General features: G+C 44.5%; 1 protein-coding gene and 5 non-coding genes across 6 annotated transcripts in view; all 6 read left to right on the forward strand.

Moving 5' to 3' along the window:
- Positions 1 to 18,579, forward strand: part of LOC139247009 (probable G-protein coupled receptor 139) — a 63,640-nt gene extending 45,061 nt beyond the window's left edge. The window contains exons 2-3 of the mRNA XM_070871471.1: positions 13,519 to 13,595; positions 17,687 to 18,579. Of these exons, the coding sequence (XP_070727572.1) occupies positions 13,519 to 13,595; positions 17,687 to 18,579 (970 nt within the window). The remainder of the gene's footprint in view (positions 1 to 13,518; positions 13,596 to 17,686) is intronic.
- trnal-uaa (transfer RNA leucine (anticodon UAA)) lies at positions 2,777 to 2,859 on the forward strand. Its single transcript has one exon. It is a non-coding gene; the product is annotated as a tRNA-Leu (tRNA).
- trnal-uaa (transfer RNA leucine (anticodon UAA)) lies at positions 5,183 to 5,265 on the forward strand. The gene has a single exon. It is a non-coding gene; the product is annotated as a tRNA-Leu (tRNA).
- On the forward strand, positions 7,587 to 7,669 carry trnal-uaa (transfer RNA leucine (anticodon UAA)). Its single transcript has one exon. It is a non-coding gene; the product is annotated as a tRNA-Leu (tRNA).
- Positions 9,990 to 10,072, forward strand: trnal-uaa (transfer RNA leucine (anticodon UAA)). Its single transcript has one exon. It is a non-coding gene; the product is annotated as a tRNA-Leu (tRNA).
- On the forward strand, positions 12,394 to 12,476 carry trnal-uaa (transfer RNA leucine (anticodon UAA)). The gene has a single exon. It is a non-coding gene; the product is annotated as a tRNA-Leu (tRNA).
- Positions 18,580 to 19,806: the final 1,227 nt, after the last annotated feature.

The raw sequence follows: 19,806 nt of genomic DNA on the forward strand, positions 1-19,806 counted from the left end.
GGCTGTGAACTTTTGTCTCAGCTTTGGTTCAGTGGCAGCATTCTTGACTGAATCAGGAGTTTGTGTGTTCAAGTCGCACTCCTGAGACTTGAGCATAAAATCTTGGCTAACACTCAACTGCAGCATTTGGGGAATTTTGCATTGTTGAAACTGTTGACTTTCGGATGAAATCTTAAATTGAAGCTCCGTCTGCGCAATCGGGTGGTTGTGAGAGGTCCCAGAGCATTGCTCGAAAAAGAATAGGAGAGTTGTCCCCGTATCAATATTCCGAAAAATGTTCGGAAATACTCCCTGAAACCCGATGTGTTTGTGTGTGTCTGTGGAGGTGGAGTTGAAGCCCAGATTCTCACATAGACAGAATCTAATCGCTGACAGCACCAGAATGGCCGAGTGGTTAAGGCTTAAGATCCAATGGGTTTATACCCGCGTGGGTTCGAACCCCACTCCTGGTAATTACTTAATTAAACAGTAATTTTTCCCTTTCTGCTCAGTGATAACTGATTTTCATCTGTTGCATTTGCATTTTTCTGTAGCTCATTGACAATCTGAGCAGATAATGAAATGAAATTGTGAAATGTATCTGTATCGCTCAGTCTCTGCCTCTCGCTCTGTCTTTAGAGAGCTGTATATGTATTTGTGTGTTTGAGTCTTTGTCTCTCTCAGTCTGCCTCTCTCTGATTCACTCTGTCTGTCCCTGTTTCTCTGTTTGTCTCTGTCTCTCAATCTGTCTCCTTCACACGGTATCCAGTTCTGTTCCAATGGGATTCTGTCATACTCTCTATCTGACTGTCTCGTTCTTTTCCATCATCTCTGTCTTTGCCTGTCTCTGCTCGTCCCTGTCTCTAACCTGATGAGTATTTCCATCATTTTCTATTTTTGTCTCGATGTCTCTCTCTCTCTATTTATCTTTCTCTCTATCTGTCTCCCTCTTTGTCTCTCTCCTTGTCCCTGTCTTTCTCTCACTCTTTCCCTCCCTCTCTTTATAAATCAGACAAACACATCTCTGTATATGTATGTGTTTGAGTCTTTGCCTCACTCAGTCTGACCCTAACTCTCAGTCTCAAACTTTCTGTCTCTCTCTGTCTCTACCTCGCTGTCAGTTTCTCCCTGTTTTGCTGTTTGACTCTCTGTCTCTCAATGTGCCTGTCTCTTTCTCACGGTGTCCAGTTGTGTTCCAATGGGATTCTCTCAGTCTCTGTCTGACTGTTTCACTCTTTCCCATCATCTCTGTCTATCTATGTCTCTGCCTGCCTGTCTCTTTTTGCCTGTCGCTGTTACTTCCTGTCTCTAACCTGCTGAGAATTTCCAACATTTTCTTTTTATTTCTTTGTCTCTCTGTCTATCTGTCACTCTCTCTCTCCATCTGTCTCTCTCCTTGTCACTTTCTTTATGATTGTCTTTCTCTCACTCTTTCCCTCTTTCACTTTATAGATCACACACACAGATCTCTTTAGATGTATGTGTTTGAGAGTCTTTTTCTCACTCAGTCTGCTTCTCGTTTTCAGTCTCACACATGCTGTCTCTCATTGTCTCGATCTCGCTGTCTGTCTCTCCCTGTTTGTCGGTTTGTCGCTGTCTCGCAATGTGTCTGTCGACTTCTAATAGTGTTCAGTTCTATTCACAGCTCGAATATTGCTTTGACAAAATCCATGCGCATCAATTTCTCGTGGGAAAGTGGTGAATATCCCCGCCTGTCACACGGGAGACCACGGTTCAATTCCCTAACGGGGAGGCTGCATTTTACAAAAGGCAGAATTTTGCTTCTGTTTCTTGGTATAGATTCATTTTAAAAAGTTCCAGGGCAATATAGAGCAGCAAAAATACAGCCTCTTCCAGATTTTTAGCAAACGGTGACTTTTTCACGAGTCTGTGGCCGTCTGCTGCACAGAGATGGATGGTTGAGTTTTAACTGAGTAACATTAAATAGGGCAGCGAGCCAGTAGTCGTGGCCCATTGGTTAAGGCCATAGACTAAAAATCCATTCGGGTTTCCCTGCATAGATTTGAATCCTGCCGACTCCGTTTCTCAGCATATTTCATTCTGTTTGACAATTTAACCAGGTCCCTGCAAAACTGATTCTGAGATAGACGGAACAACGTCCCACACCTTTCAATGCCGCCGCTATTTTCTTTCTTTCATTAATCTGCAATATTCACGATACATACGGATAGAAAATCGCAAAAATCAGCCAAAGTTGCGACAGTGATTCAGCCTGTCTATCCCTCGAGATGTCTAAGGCATCTGTGCATGTCCGTTGGTGCGTGTAAATTTTTGTGTGTGTGTCTCTGTGTCTGTCTATCTGTAAAAATGTCTATGTGTATGTGCAACTGTCTGTGGAAATCATCACCATGAATTTGGTATGTCCTGGAACTTAAAAAAAAATAATTGGGAAAGTAATATGGCTGTGAACTTTTGTCTCAGCTTTGGTTCAGTGGCAGCATTCTTGACTGAATCAGGAGTTTGTGTGTTCAAGTCGCACTCTTGAGACTTGAGCATATAATCTTGGCTAACACTCAACTGCAGCATTTGGGGAATTTTGCATTGTTGAAACTGTTGACTTTCGGATGAAATGTTAAATTGAAGCTCCGTCTACGCACTTGGGTGGTTGTGAGAGTTCCCAGAGCATTACTCGAAAAAGAAGAGAAGAGTTGCCCCCGTGTCAATATTCCGAAAAATGTTCGCAAATACTCCCTGAAACCCGATGTGTTTGTGTGTGTCTGTGGAGGTGGAGTTGAAGCCCAGATTCTCACATAGACAGAATCCAATCGCTGACGGCACCAGGATGGCCGAGTGGTTAAGGCGTTGGGCTTAAGATCCAATGGGTTTATACCCGCGTGGGTTCGAACCCCACTCCTGGTAATTACTTAATTAAACAGTAATTTTTCCCTTTCTGCTCAGTGATAACTGATTTTCATCTGTTGCATTTGCATTTTTCTGTAGCTCATTGACAATCTGAGCAGATAATGAAATGAAATTGTGAAATGTATCTGTATCGCTCAGTCTCTGCCTCTCGCTCTGTCTTTAGAGAGCTGTATATGTATTTGTGTGTTTGAGTCTTTGTCTCTCTCAGTCTGCCTCTCTCTGATTCACTCTGTCTGTCCCTGTTTCTCTGTTTGTCTCTGTCTCTCAATCTGTCTCCTTCACACGGTATCCAGTTCTGTTCCAATGGGATTCTGTCATACTCTCTACTGACTGTCTCGTTCTTTTCCATCATCTCTGTCTTTGCCTGTCTCTGCTCGTCCCTGTCTCTAACCTGATGAGTATTTCCATCATTTTCTATTTTTGTCTCGATGTCTCTCTCTCTCTATTTATCTTTCTCTCTATCTGTCTCCCTCTTTGTCTCTCTCCTTGTCCCTGTCTTTCTCTCACTCTTTCCCTCCCTCTCTTTGTAAATCAGACAAACACATCTCTGTATATGTATGTGTTTGAGTCTTTGCCTCACTCAGTCTGACCCTAACTCTCAGTCTCAAACTTTCTGTCTCTCTCTGTCTCTACCTCGCTGTCAGTTTCTCCCTGTTTTGCTGTTTGACTCTCTGTCTCTCAATGTGCCTGTCTCTTTCTCACGGTGTCCAGTTGTGTTCCAATGGGATTCTCTCAGTCTCTGTCTGACTGTTTCACTCTTTCCCATCATCTCTGTCTATCTATGTCTCTGCCTGCCTGTCTCTTTTTGCCTGTCGCTGTTACTTCCTGTCTCTAACCTGCTGAGAATTTCCAACATTTTCTTTTTATTTCTTTGTCTCTCTGTCTATCTGTCGCTCTCTCTCTCCATCTGTCTCTCTCCTTGTCACTTTCTTTATGATTGTCTTTCTCTCACTCTTTCCCTCTTTCACTTTATAGATCACACACACAGATCTCTTTAGATGTATGTGTTTGAGAGTCTTTTTCTCACTCAGTCTGCTTCTCGTTTTCAGTCTCACACATGCTGTCTCTCATTGTCTCGATCTCGCTGTCTGTCTCTCCCTGTTTGTCGGTTTGTCGCTGTCTCGCAATGTGTCTGTCGACTTCTAATAGTGTTCAGTTCTATTCACAGCTCGAATATTGCTTTGATAAAATCCATGCGCATCAATTTCTCGTGGGAAAGTGGTGAATATCCCCGCCTGTCACACGGGAGACCACTGTTCAATTCCCTAACGGGGAGGCTGCATTTTACAAAAGGCAGAATTTTGCTTCTGTTTCTTGGTATAGATACATTTTAAAAAATTCCAGGGCAATATAGTGCAGCAAAAATACAGCCTCTTCCAGATTTTTAGCAAACGGTGACTTTTTCACTATTCTGTGGCCGTCTGCTGCACAGAGATGGATGGTTGAGTTTTAACTGAGTAACATTAAAAAAGGCAGCGAGCCAGTAGTCGTGGCCCATTGGTTAAGGCCATAGACTAAAAATCCATTCGGGTTTCCCTGCATAGATTTGAATCCTGCCGACTCCGTTTCTCAGCATATTTCATTCTGTTTGACAATTTAACCAGGTCCCTGCAAAACTGATTCTGAGATAGACGGAACAACGTCCCACACCTTTCAATGCCGCTGCTATTTTCTTTCTTTCATTAATCTGCAATATTCACGATACATACGGATAGAAAATCGCAAAAATCAGCCAAAGTTGCGACAGTGATTCAGCCTGTCTATCCCTCGAGATGTCTAAGGCATCTGTGCATGTCCGTTGGTGCGTGTAAATTTTTGTGTGTGTGTCTCTGTGTCTGTCTATCTGTAAAAATGTCTATGTGTATGTGCAACTGTCTGTGGAAATCATCACCATGAATTTGGTATGTCCTGGAACTTAAAAAAAAATAATTGGGAAAGTAATATGGCTGTGAACTTTTGTCTCAGCTTTGGTTCAGTGGCAGCATTCTTGACTGAATCAGGAGTTTGTGTGTTCAAGTCGCACTCTTGAGACTTGAGCATATAATCTTGGCTAACACTCAACTGCAGCATTTGGGGAATTTTGCATTGTTGAAACTGTTGACTTTCGGATGAAATGTTAAATTGAAGCTCCGTCTACGCACTTGGGTGGTTGTGAGAGTTCCCAGAGCATTACTCGAAAAAGAAGAGAAGAGTTGCCCCCGTGTCAATATTCCGAAAAATGTTCGCAAATACTCCCTGAAACCCGATGTGTTTGTGTGTGTCTGTGGAGGTGGAGTTGAAGCCCAGATTCTCACATAGACAGAATCCAATCGCTGACGGCACCAGGATGGCCGAGTGGTTAAGGCGTTGGGCTTAAGATCCAATGGGTTTATACCCGCGTGGGTTCGAACCCCACTCCTGGTAATTACTTAATTAAACAGTGATTTTTCCCATTCTGCTCAGTGATAACTGATTTTCACCTGTTGCATTTGCATTTTTCTGCAGCTCATTGACAATCTGAGCAGATAATGAAATGAAATTGTGAAATGTATCTGTATCGCTCAGTCTCTGCCTCTCGCTCTGTCTTCAGAGAGCTGTATATGTATTTGTGTGTTTGAGTCTTTGTCTCTCTCAGTCTGCCTCTCTCTGATTCACTCTGTCTGTCCCTGTTTCTCTGTTTGTCTCTGTCTCTCAATCTGTCTCCTTCACTCGGTATCCAGTTCTGTTCCAATGGGATTCTGTCATACTCTCTGTCTGACTGCCTCGTTCTTTCCCATCATCTCTGTCTTTGCCTGTCTCTGCTCGTCCCTGTCTCTAACCTGATGAGTATTTCCATCATTTTCTATTTTTGTCTCGATGTCTCTCTCTCTCTATTGATCTTTCTCTCTATCTGTCTCCCTCTTTGTCTCTCTCCTTGTCCCTGTCTTTCTCTCACTCTTTCCCTCCCTCTCTTTATAAATCAGACAAACACATCTCTGTATATGTATGTGTTTGAGTCTTTGCCTCACTCAGTCTGACCCTAACTCTCAGTCTCAAACTTTCTGTCTCTCTCTGTCTCTACCTCGCTGTCAGTTTCTCCCTGTTTTGCTGTTTGCCTCTCTGTCTCTCAATGAGCCTGTCTCTTTCTCACGGTGTCCAGTTGTGTTCCAATGGGATTCTCTCAGTCTCTGTCTGACTGTTTCACTCTTTCCCGTCATCTCTGTCTATCTATGTCTCTGCCTGCCTGTCTCTCTTTGCCTGTCGCTGGTACTTCCTGTCTCTAACCTGCTGAGAATTTCCAACATTTTCTTTTTATTTCTTTGTCTCTCTGTCTATCTGTCGCTCTCTCTCCATCTGTCTCTCTCCTTGTCACTTTCTTTATGATTGTCTTTCTCTCACTCTTTTCCTCTTTCTCTTTATAGATCACACACACAGATCTCTTTAGATGTATGTGTTTGAGAGTCTTTTTCTCACTCAGTCTGCCTCTCGTTTTCAGTCTCACACTTGCTGTCTCTCATTGTCTCGATCTCGCTGTCTGTCTCTCCCTGTTTGTCGGTTTGTCTCTGTCTCGCAATGTGTCTGTCGACTTCTCATGGTGTCCAGTTCTATTCACAGCTCGAATATTGCTTTGACAAAACCCATGCGCATCAATTTCTCGTGGGAAAGTGGTGAATATTCCCGCCTGTCACACGGGAGACCACTGTTCAATTCCCTAACGGGGAGGCTGCATTTTACAAAAGGCAGAATTTTGCTTCTGTTTCTTGGTATAGATACATTTTAAAAAGTTCCAGGGCAATATAGTGCAGCAAAAATACAGCCTCTTACAGATTTTTAGCAAACGGTGACTTTTTCACTATTCTGTGGCCGTCTGCTGCACAGAGATGGATGGTTGAGTTATAACTGAGTAACATTAAAAAAGGCAGCGAGCCAGTAGTCGTGGCCCATTGGTTAAGGCCATAGACTAAAAATCCATTCGGGTTTCCCTGCATAGATTTGAATCCTGCCGACTCCGTTTCTCAGCATATTTCATTCTGTTTGACAATTTAACCAGGTCCCTGCAAAACTGATTCTGAGATAGACGGAACAACGTCCCACACTTTTCAATGCCGCCACTATTTTCTTTCTTTCATTAATCTGCAATATTCACGATACATACGGATAGAAAATCGCAGAAATCAGCCAAAGTTGCGACAGTGATTCAGCCTGTCTATCCCTCGAGATGTCTAAGGCATCTGTGCATGTCCGTTGGTGCGTGTAAATTTTTGTGTGTGTGTCTCTGTGTCTGTCTATCTGTAAAAATGTCTATGTGTATGTGCAACTGTCTGTGGAAATCATCACCATGAATTTGGTATGTCCTGGAACTTAAAAAAAATAATTGGGAAAGTAATATGGCTGTGAACTTTTGTCTCAGCTTTGGTTCAGTGGCAGCATTCTTGACTGAATCAGGAGTTTGTGTGTTCAAGTCGCACTCTTGAGACTTGAGCATATAATCTTGGCTAACACTCAACTGCAGCATTTGGGGAATTTTGCATTGTTGAAACTGTTGACTTTCGGATGAAATGTTAAATTGAAGCTCCGTCTACGCACTCGGGTGGTTGTGAGAGGTCCCAGAGCATTACTCGAAAAAGAATAGGAGAGTTGCCCTCGTGTCAATATTCCGAAAAATGTTCGCAAATACTCGCTGAAACCCGATGTGTTTGTGTGTGTCTGTGGAGGTGGAGTTGAAGCCCAGATTCTCACATAGACAGAATCCAATCGCTGACGGCACCAGGATGGCCGAGTGGTTAAGGCGTTGGGCTTAAGATCCAATGGGTTTATACCCGCGTGGGTTCGAACCCCACTCCTTGTAATTACTTAATTAAACAGTGATATCTCCCATTCTGCTCAGTGATAACAAATTATCATCTGTTGCATTTGCATTTTTCTGCAGCTCGGCGACAATCTGAGCAGATAATGAAATGAAATTGTGAAATGTATCTGTATCGCTCAGTCTCTGCCTCTCGCTCTGTCTTTAGAGAGCTGTATATGTATTTGCGTGTTTGAGTCTTTGACTCTCTCAGTCTGCCTCTCTCTGATTCACTCTGTCTGTCCCTGTTTCTCTGTTTGTCTCTGTCTCTCAATCTGTCTCCTTCACACGGTATCCAGTTCTGTTCCAATGGGATTCTGTCATACTCTCTGTCTGACTGCCTCGTTCTTTCCCATCATCTCTGTCTTTGCCTGTCTCTGCTCGTCCCTGTCTCTAACCTGATGAGTATTTCCATCATTTTCTGTTGTTGTCTCGATGTCTCTCTCTCTCTATTTATCTTTCTCTCTATCTGTCTCCCTCTTTGTCGCTCTCCTTGTCCCTGTCTTTCTCTCACTCTTTCCCTCCCTCTCTTCATAAATCACACAAACACATCTCTGTATATGTATGTGTTTGAGTCTTTGCCTCACTCAGTCTGACCCTAACTCTCAGTCTCAAACTTTCTGTCTCTCTCTGTCTCTACCTCGCTGTCAGTTTCTCCCTGTTTTGCTGTTTGTCTCTGTCTCTCAATGTGCCTGTCTCTTTCTCACGGTGTCCAGTTGTGTTCCAATTGGGATTCATTCAGTCTCTGTCTGACTGTCTCACTCTTTCCCATCATCTCTGTCTATCTATGTCTCTGCCTGCCTGTGTCTCTTTGCCTGTCGCTGGTACTTCCTGTCTCTAACGTGCTGAGAATTTCCAACATTTTCTTTTTATTTCTTTGTCTCTCTGTCTATCTGTCGCTCTCTCTCTCCATCTGTCTCTCTCCTTGTCACTTTCTTTATGATTGTCTTTCTCTCACTCTTTCCCTCTTTCTCTTTATAGATCACACACACAGATCTCTTTAGATGTATGTGTTTGAGAGTCTTTTTCTCACTCAGTCTGCCTCTCGTTTTCAGTCTCACACTTGCTGTCTCTCGTTGTCTCGATCTCGCTGTCTGTCTCTCCCTGTTTGTCGGTTTGTCTCTGTCTCGCAATGTGTCTGTCGACTTCTCATGGTGTCCAGTTCTATTCACAGCTCGAATATTGCTTTTGACAAAATCCATGCGCATCAATTCCTCGTGGGAAAGTGGTGAATATCCCCACCTTCACACGGGAGACCACTGTTCAATTCCCTAACGGGGAGGCTGCATTTTACAAAAGGCAGAATTTTGCTTCTGTTTCTTGGTATAGATACATTTTAAAAAGTTCCAGGGCAATATTGTGCAGCAAAAATACAGCCTCTTCCAGATTTTTAGCAAACGGTGACTTTCTCACTATTCTGTGGCCGTCTGCTGCACAGAGATGGATGGTTGAGTTTTAACTGAGTAACATTAAAAAAGGCAGCGAGCCAGTAGTCGTGGCCCATTGGTTAAGGCCATAGACTAAAAATCCATTCGGGTTTCCCTGCATAGATTTGAATCCTGCCGACTCCGTTTCTCAGCATATTTCATTCTGTTTGAGATTTAACCAGGTCCCTGCAAAACTGATTCTGAGATAGACGGAACAACGTCCCACACCTTTCAATGCCGCCGCTATTTTCTTTCTTTCATTAATCTGCAATATTCACGATACATACGGATAGAAAATCGCAAAAATCAGCCAAAGTTGCGACAATGTTTCAGCCTGTCTATCCCTCGAGATGTCTAAGGCATCGGTGCATGTCCGTTGGTGCGTGTAAATTTTTGTGTGTGTGTCTCTGTGTCTGTCTATCTGTAAAAATGTCTATGTGCATGTGCAACTGTCTGTGGAAATCATCACCATGAATTTGGTATGTCCTGGAACTTAAAAAAAAGAATTGGAAAAGTAATATGGCTGTGAACTTTTGTCTCAGATTTGGTTCAGTGGCAGCATTCTTGACTGAATCAGGAGTTTGTGTGTTCAAGTCGCACTCTTGAGACTTGAGCATATAATCTTGGCTAACACTCAACTGCAGCATTTGGGGAATTTTGCATTGTTGAAACTGTTGACTTTCGGAAGAAATGTTAAATTGAAGCTCCGTCTACGCACTCGGGTGGTTGTGAGAGGTCCCAGAGCATTACTCGAAAAAGAATAGGAGAGTTGCCCCCGTGTCAATATTCCGAAAAATGTTCGCAAAACTCCCTGAAACCCGATGTGTTTGTGTGTGTCTGTGGAGGTGGAGTTGAAGCCCAGATTCTCACATAGACAGAATCCAATCGCTGACGGCACCAGGATGGCCGAGTGGTTAAGGCATTGGGCTTAAGATCCAATGGGTTTATACCCGCGAGTGTTCGAGCCCCACTCCTGGTAATTACTTAATTAAACAGTGATTTCTCCCATTGTGCTCAGTGATAACTGATTTTCATCTGTTGCATTTGCATTTTTCTGCAGCTCGGTGACAATCTGAGCAGATAATGAAATGAAATTGTGAAATGTATCTGTATCGCTCAGTCTCTGCCTCTCGCTCTGTCTTTAGAGAGCTGTATATGTATTTGTGTGTTTGAGTCTTTGTCTCTCTCAGTCTGCCTCTCTCTGATTCACTCTGTCTGTCCCTGTTTCTCTGTTTGTCTCTGTCTCTCAATCTGTCTCCTTCACACGGTATCCAGTTCTGTTCCAATGGGATTCTGTCATACTCTCTGTCTGACTGTCTCGTTCTTTCCCATCATCTCTGCCTTTGCCTGTCTCTGCTCGTCCCTGTCTCTAACCTGATGAGTATTTCCATCATTTTCTGTTGTTGTCTCGATGTCTCTCTCTCTCTATTTATCTTTCTCTCTATCTGTCTCCCTCTTTGTCGCTCTCCTTGTCCCTGTCTTTCTCTCACTCTTTCCCTCCCTCTCTTCATAAATCACACAAACACATCTCTGTATATGTATGTGTTAAGTCTTTGCCTCACTCAGTCTGACCCTAACTCTCAGTCTCAAACTTTCTGTCTCTCTCTGTCTCTACCTCGCTGTCAGTTTCTCCCTGTTTTGCTTTTTGCCTCTCTGTCTCTCAATGTGCCTGTCTCTTTCTCACGGTGTCCAGTTGTGTTCCAATGGGATTCTCTCAGTCTCTGTCTGACTGTCTCACTCTTTCCCATCATCTCTGTCTATCTATGTCTCTACCTGCCTGTCTCTCTTTGCCTGTCGCTGGTACTTCCTGTCTCTAACCTGCTGAGAATTTCCAACATTGTCTTTTTATTTCTTTGTCTCTCTGTCTATCTGTCGCTCTCTCTCCATCTGTCTCGCTCCTTGTCACTTTCTTTATGATTGTCTTTCTCACACTCTTTCTCTCTTTCTCTTTATAGATCACACACACAGATCTCTTTAGATGTATGTGTTTGAGAGTCTTTTTCTCACTCAGTCTGCCTCTCATTTTCAGTCTCACACTTGCTGTCTCTCGTTGTCTCGATCTCGCTGTCTGTCTCTCCCTGTTTGTCGGTTTGTCTCTGTCTCGCAATGTGTCTGTCGACTTCTCATGGTGTCCAGTTCTATTCTCAGCTCGAATATTGCTTTGACAAAACCCACGCGCATCAATTCCTCGTGGGAAAGTGGTGAATATCCCCGCCTCTCACACGGGACACCACGGTTCAGTTCCCTAACGGGAAGCCTGCATTTTACAAGAGGCAGAATTTTGCTTCTGTTTCTTGGTATAGATTCATATTAAAAAGTTCCAGAGCAATATAGAGCAGCAAAAATACAGCCTCTTCCAGATTTTTAGCAAACGGTGACTTTTTCACGATTCTGTGGCCGTCTGCTGCACAGAGATGATTGGTTGAGTTTTAACTGAGTAACATTTAAAAAGGCAGCGAACCAGTAGACGTGGCCCATTGGTTAAGGCCATAGACGAAAAATCAATTCGGGTTTCCCCGCATAGATTTGAATCCTGCCGACTCCGTTTCTCAGCATATTTCATTCTGTTTGACAATTTAACGAGGGCCCTGCAAACCTGATTCTGAGATAGACGGAACAACGTCCCACACCTTTCAATGCCGCCGCTGTTTTCTTTCTTTCATTAATCTGCAATATTCACGAGACATACGGATAGAAAATCGCAAAAATCAGCCAAAGTTGCGACAGTGATTCAGCCTGTCGATCCCTCGAGATGTCTAAGGCATCTGTGCATGTCCGTTGGTGCGTGTAAATTTGTGTGTGTGTGTCTCTGTGTCTGTCTCTCTATAAAAATGTCTATGTGTATGTGCAACTGTCTGTGGAAATCATCACCATGAATTTGGTATGTCCTGGAACTTAAAAAAAAGACTTGGGGAAAGTAATATGGCTGTGAACTTTTGTCTCAGCTTTGGTTGAGTGGCAGCATTCTTGACTGAATCAGGAGTTTGTGTGTTCAAGTCGCACTCCTGAGACTTGAGCATATAATCTTGGCTAACACTCAACTGTAGCATTTGGGGAATTTTGCATTGTTGAAACTGTTGACTTTCGGATGAAATGTTAAATTGCAGCTCCGTCTGCGCACTCGGGTGGTTGTGAGAGGTCCTTGAGCATTACTCGAAAAAGAATAGGAGAGTTGCCCCCGTGTCAATATTCCGAAAAATGTTCGGAAATGCGCCCTGAAACCCGATGTGTTTGTGTGTGTCTGTGGAGGTGGAGTTGAAGCCCAGATTCTCACATAGACAGAATCCAATCGCTGACGGCACCAGGATGGCCGAGTGGTTAAGGCGTTGGACTTAAGATCCAATGGGTTTATACCTGCGTGGGTTCGAACCCCACTCCTGGTAATTACTTAATTAAACAGTGATATCTCCCATTCTGCTCAGTGATAACTGATTTTCATCTGTTGCATTTGCATTTTTCTGCAGCTCGGTGACAATCTGAGCAGATAATGAAATGAAATTGTGAAATGTATCTGTGTCGCTCAGTCTCTGCCTCGCGCTCTGTCTTTAGAGAGCTGTATATGTATCTGTGTGTTTGAGTCTTTGTCTCTCTCAGTCTGCCTCTCTCTGATTCACTCTGTCTGTCCCTGTTTCTCTGTTTGTCTCTGTCTCTCAATCTGTCTCCTTCACACTGTATCCAGTTCTGTTCCAATGGGATTCTGTCATACTCTCTGTCTGACTGTCTCGTTCTTTCCCATCATCTATGTCTGTCCATGGCTTTGCCTGTCTCTGCTCGTCCCTGTCTCTAACCTGATGAATATTTCCATCATTTTCTGTTTTTGTCTCGATGTCTCTCTCTCTCTATTTATCTTTCTCTCTATCTGTCTCCCTCTTTGTCTCTCTCCTTGTCCCTGTTTTTCTCTCACTCTTTCCCTCCCTCTCTTTATAAATCACACAAACACATCTCTGTATATGTATGTGTTTGAGTCTTTGCCTCACTCAGTCTGACCCTCCCTCTCAGTCTCAAACTTTCTGTCTCTCTCTGTCTCTACCTCGCTGTCTGTTTCTCCCTGTTTCGCTGTTTGTCTCTGTCTCTCAATGTGCCTGTCTCTTTCTCACGGTGTCCAATGTGTTCCAATGGGATTCTCTCAGTCTCTCTGTCTGACTGTCTCAATCTATCCCATCATCTCTGTCTATCTATGTCTCTGCCTGCCTGTCTCTCTTTGCCTGTCGCTGTTAGTTCCTGTCTCTAACCTGCTGAGAATTTCCAACATTTTCTTTTTGTATCTTTGTCTCTCTGTCTATCTGTCGCTCTCTCTCCATCTGTCTCTCTCCTTGTCACTGTCTTTATCATTGTCTTTCTCTCACTCTTTCCCTCTTTCTCTTTATATATCACAAACACAGATCTCTTTAGATGTATGTGTTTGAGAGTCTTTTTCTCATTCAGTCTGCCTCTCGTTATCAGTCTCACACTTGCTGTCTCTCGTTGTCTCGATCTCGCTGTCGATCTCTTCAAGTTTGTCGGTTTGTCTCTGTCTCTCAATCTGTCTGTCGACTTCTCATGATGTCCAGTTCTATTCACAGCTCTAATATTGCTTTGACAAAACCCATTCGCATCAATTCCTTGTGGGAAAGTGGTGAATATCCCCGCCTCTCACACGGGACACCACGGTTCAATTCCCTAACGGGGAGGCTGCATTTTACAAAAGGCAGAATTTTGCTTCTGTTTCTTGGTATAGATTCATATAAAAAAGTTCCAGAGCAATATAGAGCAGCAAAAATACAGCCTCTTCCAGATTTTTAGCAAACGGTGACTTTTTCACGATTCTGTGGCGTCTGCTGCACAGAGATGGATGGTTGAGTTTTAACTGAGTAACATTTAAAAAGACAGCGAGCCAGTCGTCGTGGCCCAGTTGTTAAGGCCATAGATTAAAAATCCATTCGGGTTTCCCCGCATAGATTTGAATCCTGCCGACTCCGTTTCTCAGCATATTTCATTCTGTTTGACAATTTAACCAGGTCCCTGCAAAACTGATTCTGAGATAGACGGAACAACGTCCCACACCTTTCAATACCGCCGCTGTTTTCTTTCTTTCATTAATCTGCAATATTCACGATACATACGGATAGTAAATCACAAAAATCAGCCAAAGTTGCGACAGTGATTCAGTCTGTCTATCCCTCGAGATGTCTAAGGCATCTGTGCATGTCCGTTGGTGCGTGTAAATTTTTGTGTGTGTGTCTCTGTGTCTGTCTATCTATAAAAATGTCTATGTGTATGTGCAACTGTCTGTGGAAATCATCACCATGAATTTGGTATGTCCTGGAACTTAAAAAAAAGACTTGGGGAAAGAAATATGGCTGTGAACCTTTGTCTCAGCTTTGGTTCAGTGGCAGCATTCTTGACTGAATCAGGAGGAATCATTTTTGATGCAGCGTGTTGTTGTGATCTGGAATGCAATGCTTGAAAGGGTGGTGGAGGCAGATTCAATAGTAACTTTCTAAAGGGAATTCGATAAGTACTCTAAGGTGGAAATAGCACGGTTCCGAGAGGAGAACAGGCGATAGCTCTGTCAAAGAGCCTGCACAGGCACGATGGGCCGAATGGTTTACTTCTGTGCTGTATCATTCTCTGCTTGGCCCTCGGCCTCCTACTTCAGATTGGAGCAACCCCTTGGTCATTTTACTGGAGCCGGTCAACCAGTGGCTCATTTGCTCCTCCATGATGTTTCCGTGTAACTCCTAATCCCATCTTCAAACCGGGAGCCAAAATCCAAATTTAACCCGACCGTTCATCATCCCTTGTGGCATGGTCCACATCTACCACCTCTGAAATGATTCACAACATTTAACGTGTCTTTTACAATCTGCTTCTTGTTGCATGTCCGATTCTGAATGGGTGGCTCCCATTAAACACTCCGTCACCACCTATCCCGCAGGCTATAAGCTCATCCCCGACTGTCACTTAGTGGCTCCCATTAAACGCTCCCTCAACACGTTTCACGCAGGTTCTAGACAGACCCCGGCTCTCACTGAGTGGCTCCCATTAAACGCTCCCTCTCCAACTATGCCGCAGGTTATAAGCTCACCCCCGGCTGTCACTGAATGACTCACATTAAAGGCTCCCTCACCACCTATCCAATGAGTTATAGACTCACCCCCAGCTCTCACTGAGTGTCTCACACTAAACGCTCCCTCACTACCTATCCCACAAGTTATGGACTAACACCCGGCGCTCACTGACTGGCTCACACTAAACGCTCCCTCACTACCTATCCCTCAAGTTATGGACTCACCCCTGGCTCTCATTGAGTGGCTCCCATTAAACACTCCCTCACCACCTATCCCACAGGTTATGGACTCACCCACGGCTCTCACGGAGTGGCTCACACAATACTCTCCATCACCTTCTATCCCACAGGTTATGGACTCACCCCCAGCTCTCATTAAGTGGCTCTCATTAAACGCTCCCTCACCACCTATCCCGCAGTTTATAGGCTCACCCCCGGCTCTCAAGGAGTAGCTTACACTATACGCTCCCTCACCACCTATCCCGCAGTTTATAGGCTCATCCCCGGCTCTCAAGAAGTGCTTACACTATACGCTCCCTGACCACCTATGCCACAAGTTACAGACTCACCCCCGGTTCTCACTGAGTGGTTCCCATTAAACACTCCCTCACCACCTATCCCGTAGGTTATAGACTCATCCCTGGCTGTCACTGAGTAGCTCCCATTAAACGCTCCCTCACCACCTAACCCACAGGTTATGGACACACCCCCGGCTGTCACTGAGTGGCTCATGTTAAACGCTCCCTGAACACGTATCACGCATATTATAGACTGACCACGGCTCTCACTGAGTGGCTCCCATTAAACGCACCCTCATCAAGTATTCATCAGGTTATAAACTCACCACCGGCGGTCACTGAATGGCTCCCATTAAACGTGCCCTTACCACCTATCCAATGGGTTATAGACTCACCCCCAGCTCTCACTGACTGGCTGAGACTAAACGCTCCCTCACCACCTATCCCGCAGTTTATAGACTCACCTCAGCTCTCATGGCGTGGCTCACACTATATGCTCCCTCACCACCTATCCCACAGTTTATAGGCTCACCCCCGGCTCTCACTGAGTGGTTCCCATTAAACGCTCCCTCACCACCTGTCCAATGGGTTATAGACTCACCACCAGCTCTCACTGAGTGGCTCACACTAAATGCTCCCTCACCACTTGTCCCGCATTTTATAGACTCACCCCCGGCACTCATTGAGTGACTCCCATTAAACTCTCCCTCACCACCTATCCCGCAGTTTATAGACTCACCTCGGCTCTCATGGAGTGGCTCACACTATACGCTCCCTCACCAGCTATCCCACAGTTTATAGGCTCACCCCCGGCTCTCACTGAGTGCTTCACATTAAATGCAACCTCACCACCAATCCCACAGATTATGTACTCGCACCCGACGCTCACTGACTGGCTCCCATTAAACGCTCCCTCACCACCTATCCCACAGGTTATGGACTCACCCCCGGCTCTCACTGAGTGGCTCCGATTAAACACTCTCTCACCACTTATCGCGCAATTTATATACACACCCCCAGCTCTCAAGACGTGGCTCACACTATAGGCTCCCTCACCTTCTATCTCACAGGTTATGGACTCACCTCTGGCTCTCACTGAGTGGATCCCATACAACGCTCCCTCACCACTTATCCTGCAGTTTATAGGCTCAACCCAGCTGTCACTGACAGGTTCTCTGCAGTGCCGCCATTACAGTGATACTGGATACCATGACACTGTCTAATGGTCAAGGAACAACTGGACCGAGTGCTGGGAGTTGTGCCCTGACCAACATTTGTCCCTCAAACAATATCACAAAGGTGCAGTTTGCTGGTCAATGATCTCATTGCCTTTTTTAACCACCCATTAGCAGAATGGCTGCTCCATTAACCAGATAGCAACAATCGTAATATGGAGTCATTCCATATGGGAATTTTACGATTCTCCTGAGGTGTAAATAGGAGTCGATCGCACTCTTTCTACCATCAATTTTCAAGGTGACATTATGTTTAGCTTGTCCTATTTAATGTTGGGATAAATTATTCATTAACTATTAGTTTATGTCTGTTCTTTACTATGGTCAGTTTCGCTCTCCTTCTCTTTTTGTGCCGAGTTCAGGCGATTATAGCTTCAAGTCTATCGAGCAAAACGCTTTACCTGCGATTCCACATTGTTCCGTATTTAGTAAAGCTCTGCTGATCTGGCAAATTGATTGGTTTCCATCAACTGATCAGGTAATGAACTCAGAAACCAAGTCCAGTCAAACTAAGACTTTGAATGGCTATGGAGGCTGGGTCACTGAAGATAATTAAGGCGGAGATAAACAGATTTTTGAGCGATAAGTGAAAGAAGGTTTCGGGGGGTTGGGCAAGGAAGTGGAGCTGATCCATGATCAAATCAGCCATGATCTTATTAAATGGCGGAGCAGGCCCGGGGGAGGGGGGTGCGGTGGGAGGCAAATTGCCTACTCCTGCTCCTATTTCATATATGCTTATGTTCTTATGATGGTAGTCTGATGTGTAATTTCCATTTTGCTCCTTTTTGCAGCGAACATCGCGGCGATTGTGATCCTGTCCCGAGGAAGGTGCGGTCTCTCCAGGTGTATCACTCGGTACCTGGTGTTCATGGCGGTGACCGATCTCCTGGTCATTATCACCGCTGTGATATTGAATAGAATTGGTGGTATCTATTTCCGGAATAGCATTCTGTCCACCACACCAGCGTGCAGCATCAGCACTGTGCTCATTTATTCATCAAGAGACAGTTCTGTCTGGTTAACGGTCGCGTTCACCTTTGATCGATTTGTGGCCATTTGTTGCCAGAAGCTGAAAACAAAATACTGCACCGAGACAACGGCGGCTGTGGTGATAGGAGCGGTCTGTGCCCTGAGTTCTTTAAAAAACATCCCTTTCTACTTCACGTATGAGCCATTATTTACTATTAATAAGGTGGCCTGGTACTGCAACATAAAACTTACTTTTTATGTTTCACCCGCTTGGACAGCGTTTGCCTGGCTGGACCGTATTCTAACCCCGTGTGCACCGTTCCTCCTGATGTTACTGCTCAATGCTGTGACCGTCAGATACATTCTAGGGGCTAGTAGGGTCCGCAGGAGACTCCGGGCCCAAAACAATGGAGCGAGTCAGAGTGATCCAGAGATGGAGAGCCGGCGAAAGTCCATAATTTTACTCTTCACCATCTCGGGAAGTTTCATCCTGTTGTGGTTGACGTATGTTATCAATTTTCTCTGTGTCCGAATTGAAAACAATAATTATTTCAATGACCCCAAATTTATTCTGCAGGAAAGTGGAAACATGCTTCAGCTCCTAAGCTGCTGCACTAACACGTTTATTTATACAGTGACTCAGAGTAACTTCAGACAGCAGTTAAAGAACGCGCTGAAATATCCATTGAATCTAGTTGTTAAATTACTTCTATAACGAAACTAGCTATTCCAGCACTCAACCTCCATTAAGCTCTGCACTGTAGTCTTTCGTTCCAATTCTCCAAACCCGCTGGTCATTCCTATTCTCCACAGTGGAAACATACACTTTATCACCCAATTTAATGTTGTAAACTGATTTATTTTATTTCCAAGTGACCCGTCATGTCCTATGGATGCTGACACTTACCTTAGTGCAGTAAGTCAGTTGTATCTTTAGGAATAACTTGGTTTTTGAGGTGGATGCACTCAGCCGTGGTAGCCCTCTTGCACCTCAGTTAGAAGAATGTGGGTTCAAGTCCCATTACAGGCTGACCCGCCAGTGCAGTACTGATGGAATGCTTCTTTGTCAGATGGTGCTGTCTTTCAAGTGAGACTTTAAACCGAGGTTCCGTCTTCCCTCTCAGGTGGATGCCAAGGATCTGAGTGTATTATTTTCAAGAAGTGAGTAAATGTTCTGCCGATGCCCTGACCAATGCTTATCGCTCAACAAATATCACCAAAACTGATTATCTGCGCCTGTATTTATTTCTCGGTAGGTGGAACTTTGCTGAGTGCAAATCCGCTGCCACGTTTCCCTGCATTACAACAGTGACTACACTTCAATATAAAGCACCTTGGAACCTCCCTGGGTGTGAAGCTCCATGGAACCTTCTTGGGAGTACATCGCCTTGGATCCTCCCTGGGAGTAAAACACTTTGGAACCTTCCTGGGTGTAAAAAATGTTGGATCCTCCCTGGGTCTGAAATACTTTGGAACCTCCCTGGGAGAAAAACAATTTGGAACCTCACTGGGTGTAAAGCTCCAGTGAACCTCCCTGGGTGTAAATCGCCTTCGAACCTCCTTGGGTGTAAAACATTTTGAAACCTCCCTGTGGGTGTCAAACACTTTGGAACCACCCCCCATCCCGGGTGTAATGCTCTTTGGAACCTCCCTGGGTGTAAAACACTTTGGAACCTCCCTATGTGTAAAACACTTTGGAACCTCCCTGGGAGTAAAACACTTTGGAACCTCCCTGGGTGTAAAACACTTTGGAACCTCCCTGGGTGTAAAACACTTTGGAACCTCCCTGGGTGTAATACTCTTTGGAACCTCCCTGGGTGTAATGCCCTTTGGAACCTCCCTGGGTGTAATGCACTTTGGAACCTCCCTGGGTGTAATGTTCTTTGGAACCTCCCTGGTTGTAAAACACTTTGGAACCTCTCTGCATGAAAACACTTTGGAA

The sequence above is a fragment of the Pristiophorus japonicus genome, unplaced genomic scaffold (genome assembly GCF_044704955.1).
Source record: "Pristiophorus japonicus isolate sPriJap1 unplaced genomic scaffold, sPriJap1.hap1 HAP1_SCAFFOLD_251, whole genome shotgun sequence".
Lineage (NCBI taxonomy): Eukaryota > Metazoa > Chordata > Chondrichthyes > Pristiophoridae > Pristiophorus > Pristiophorus japonicus.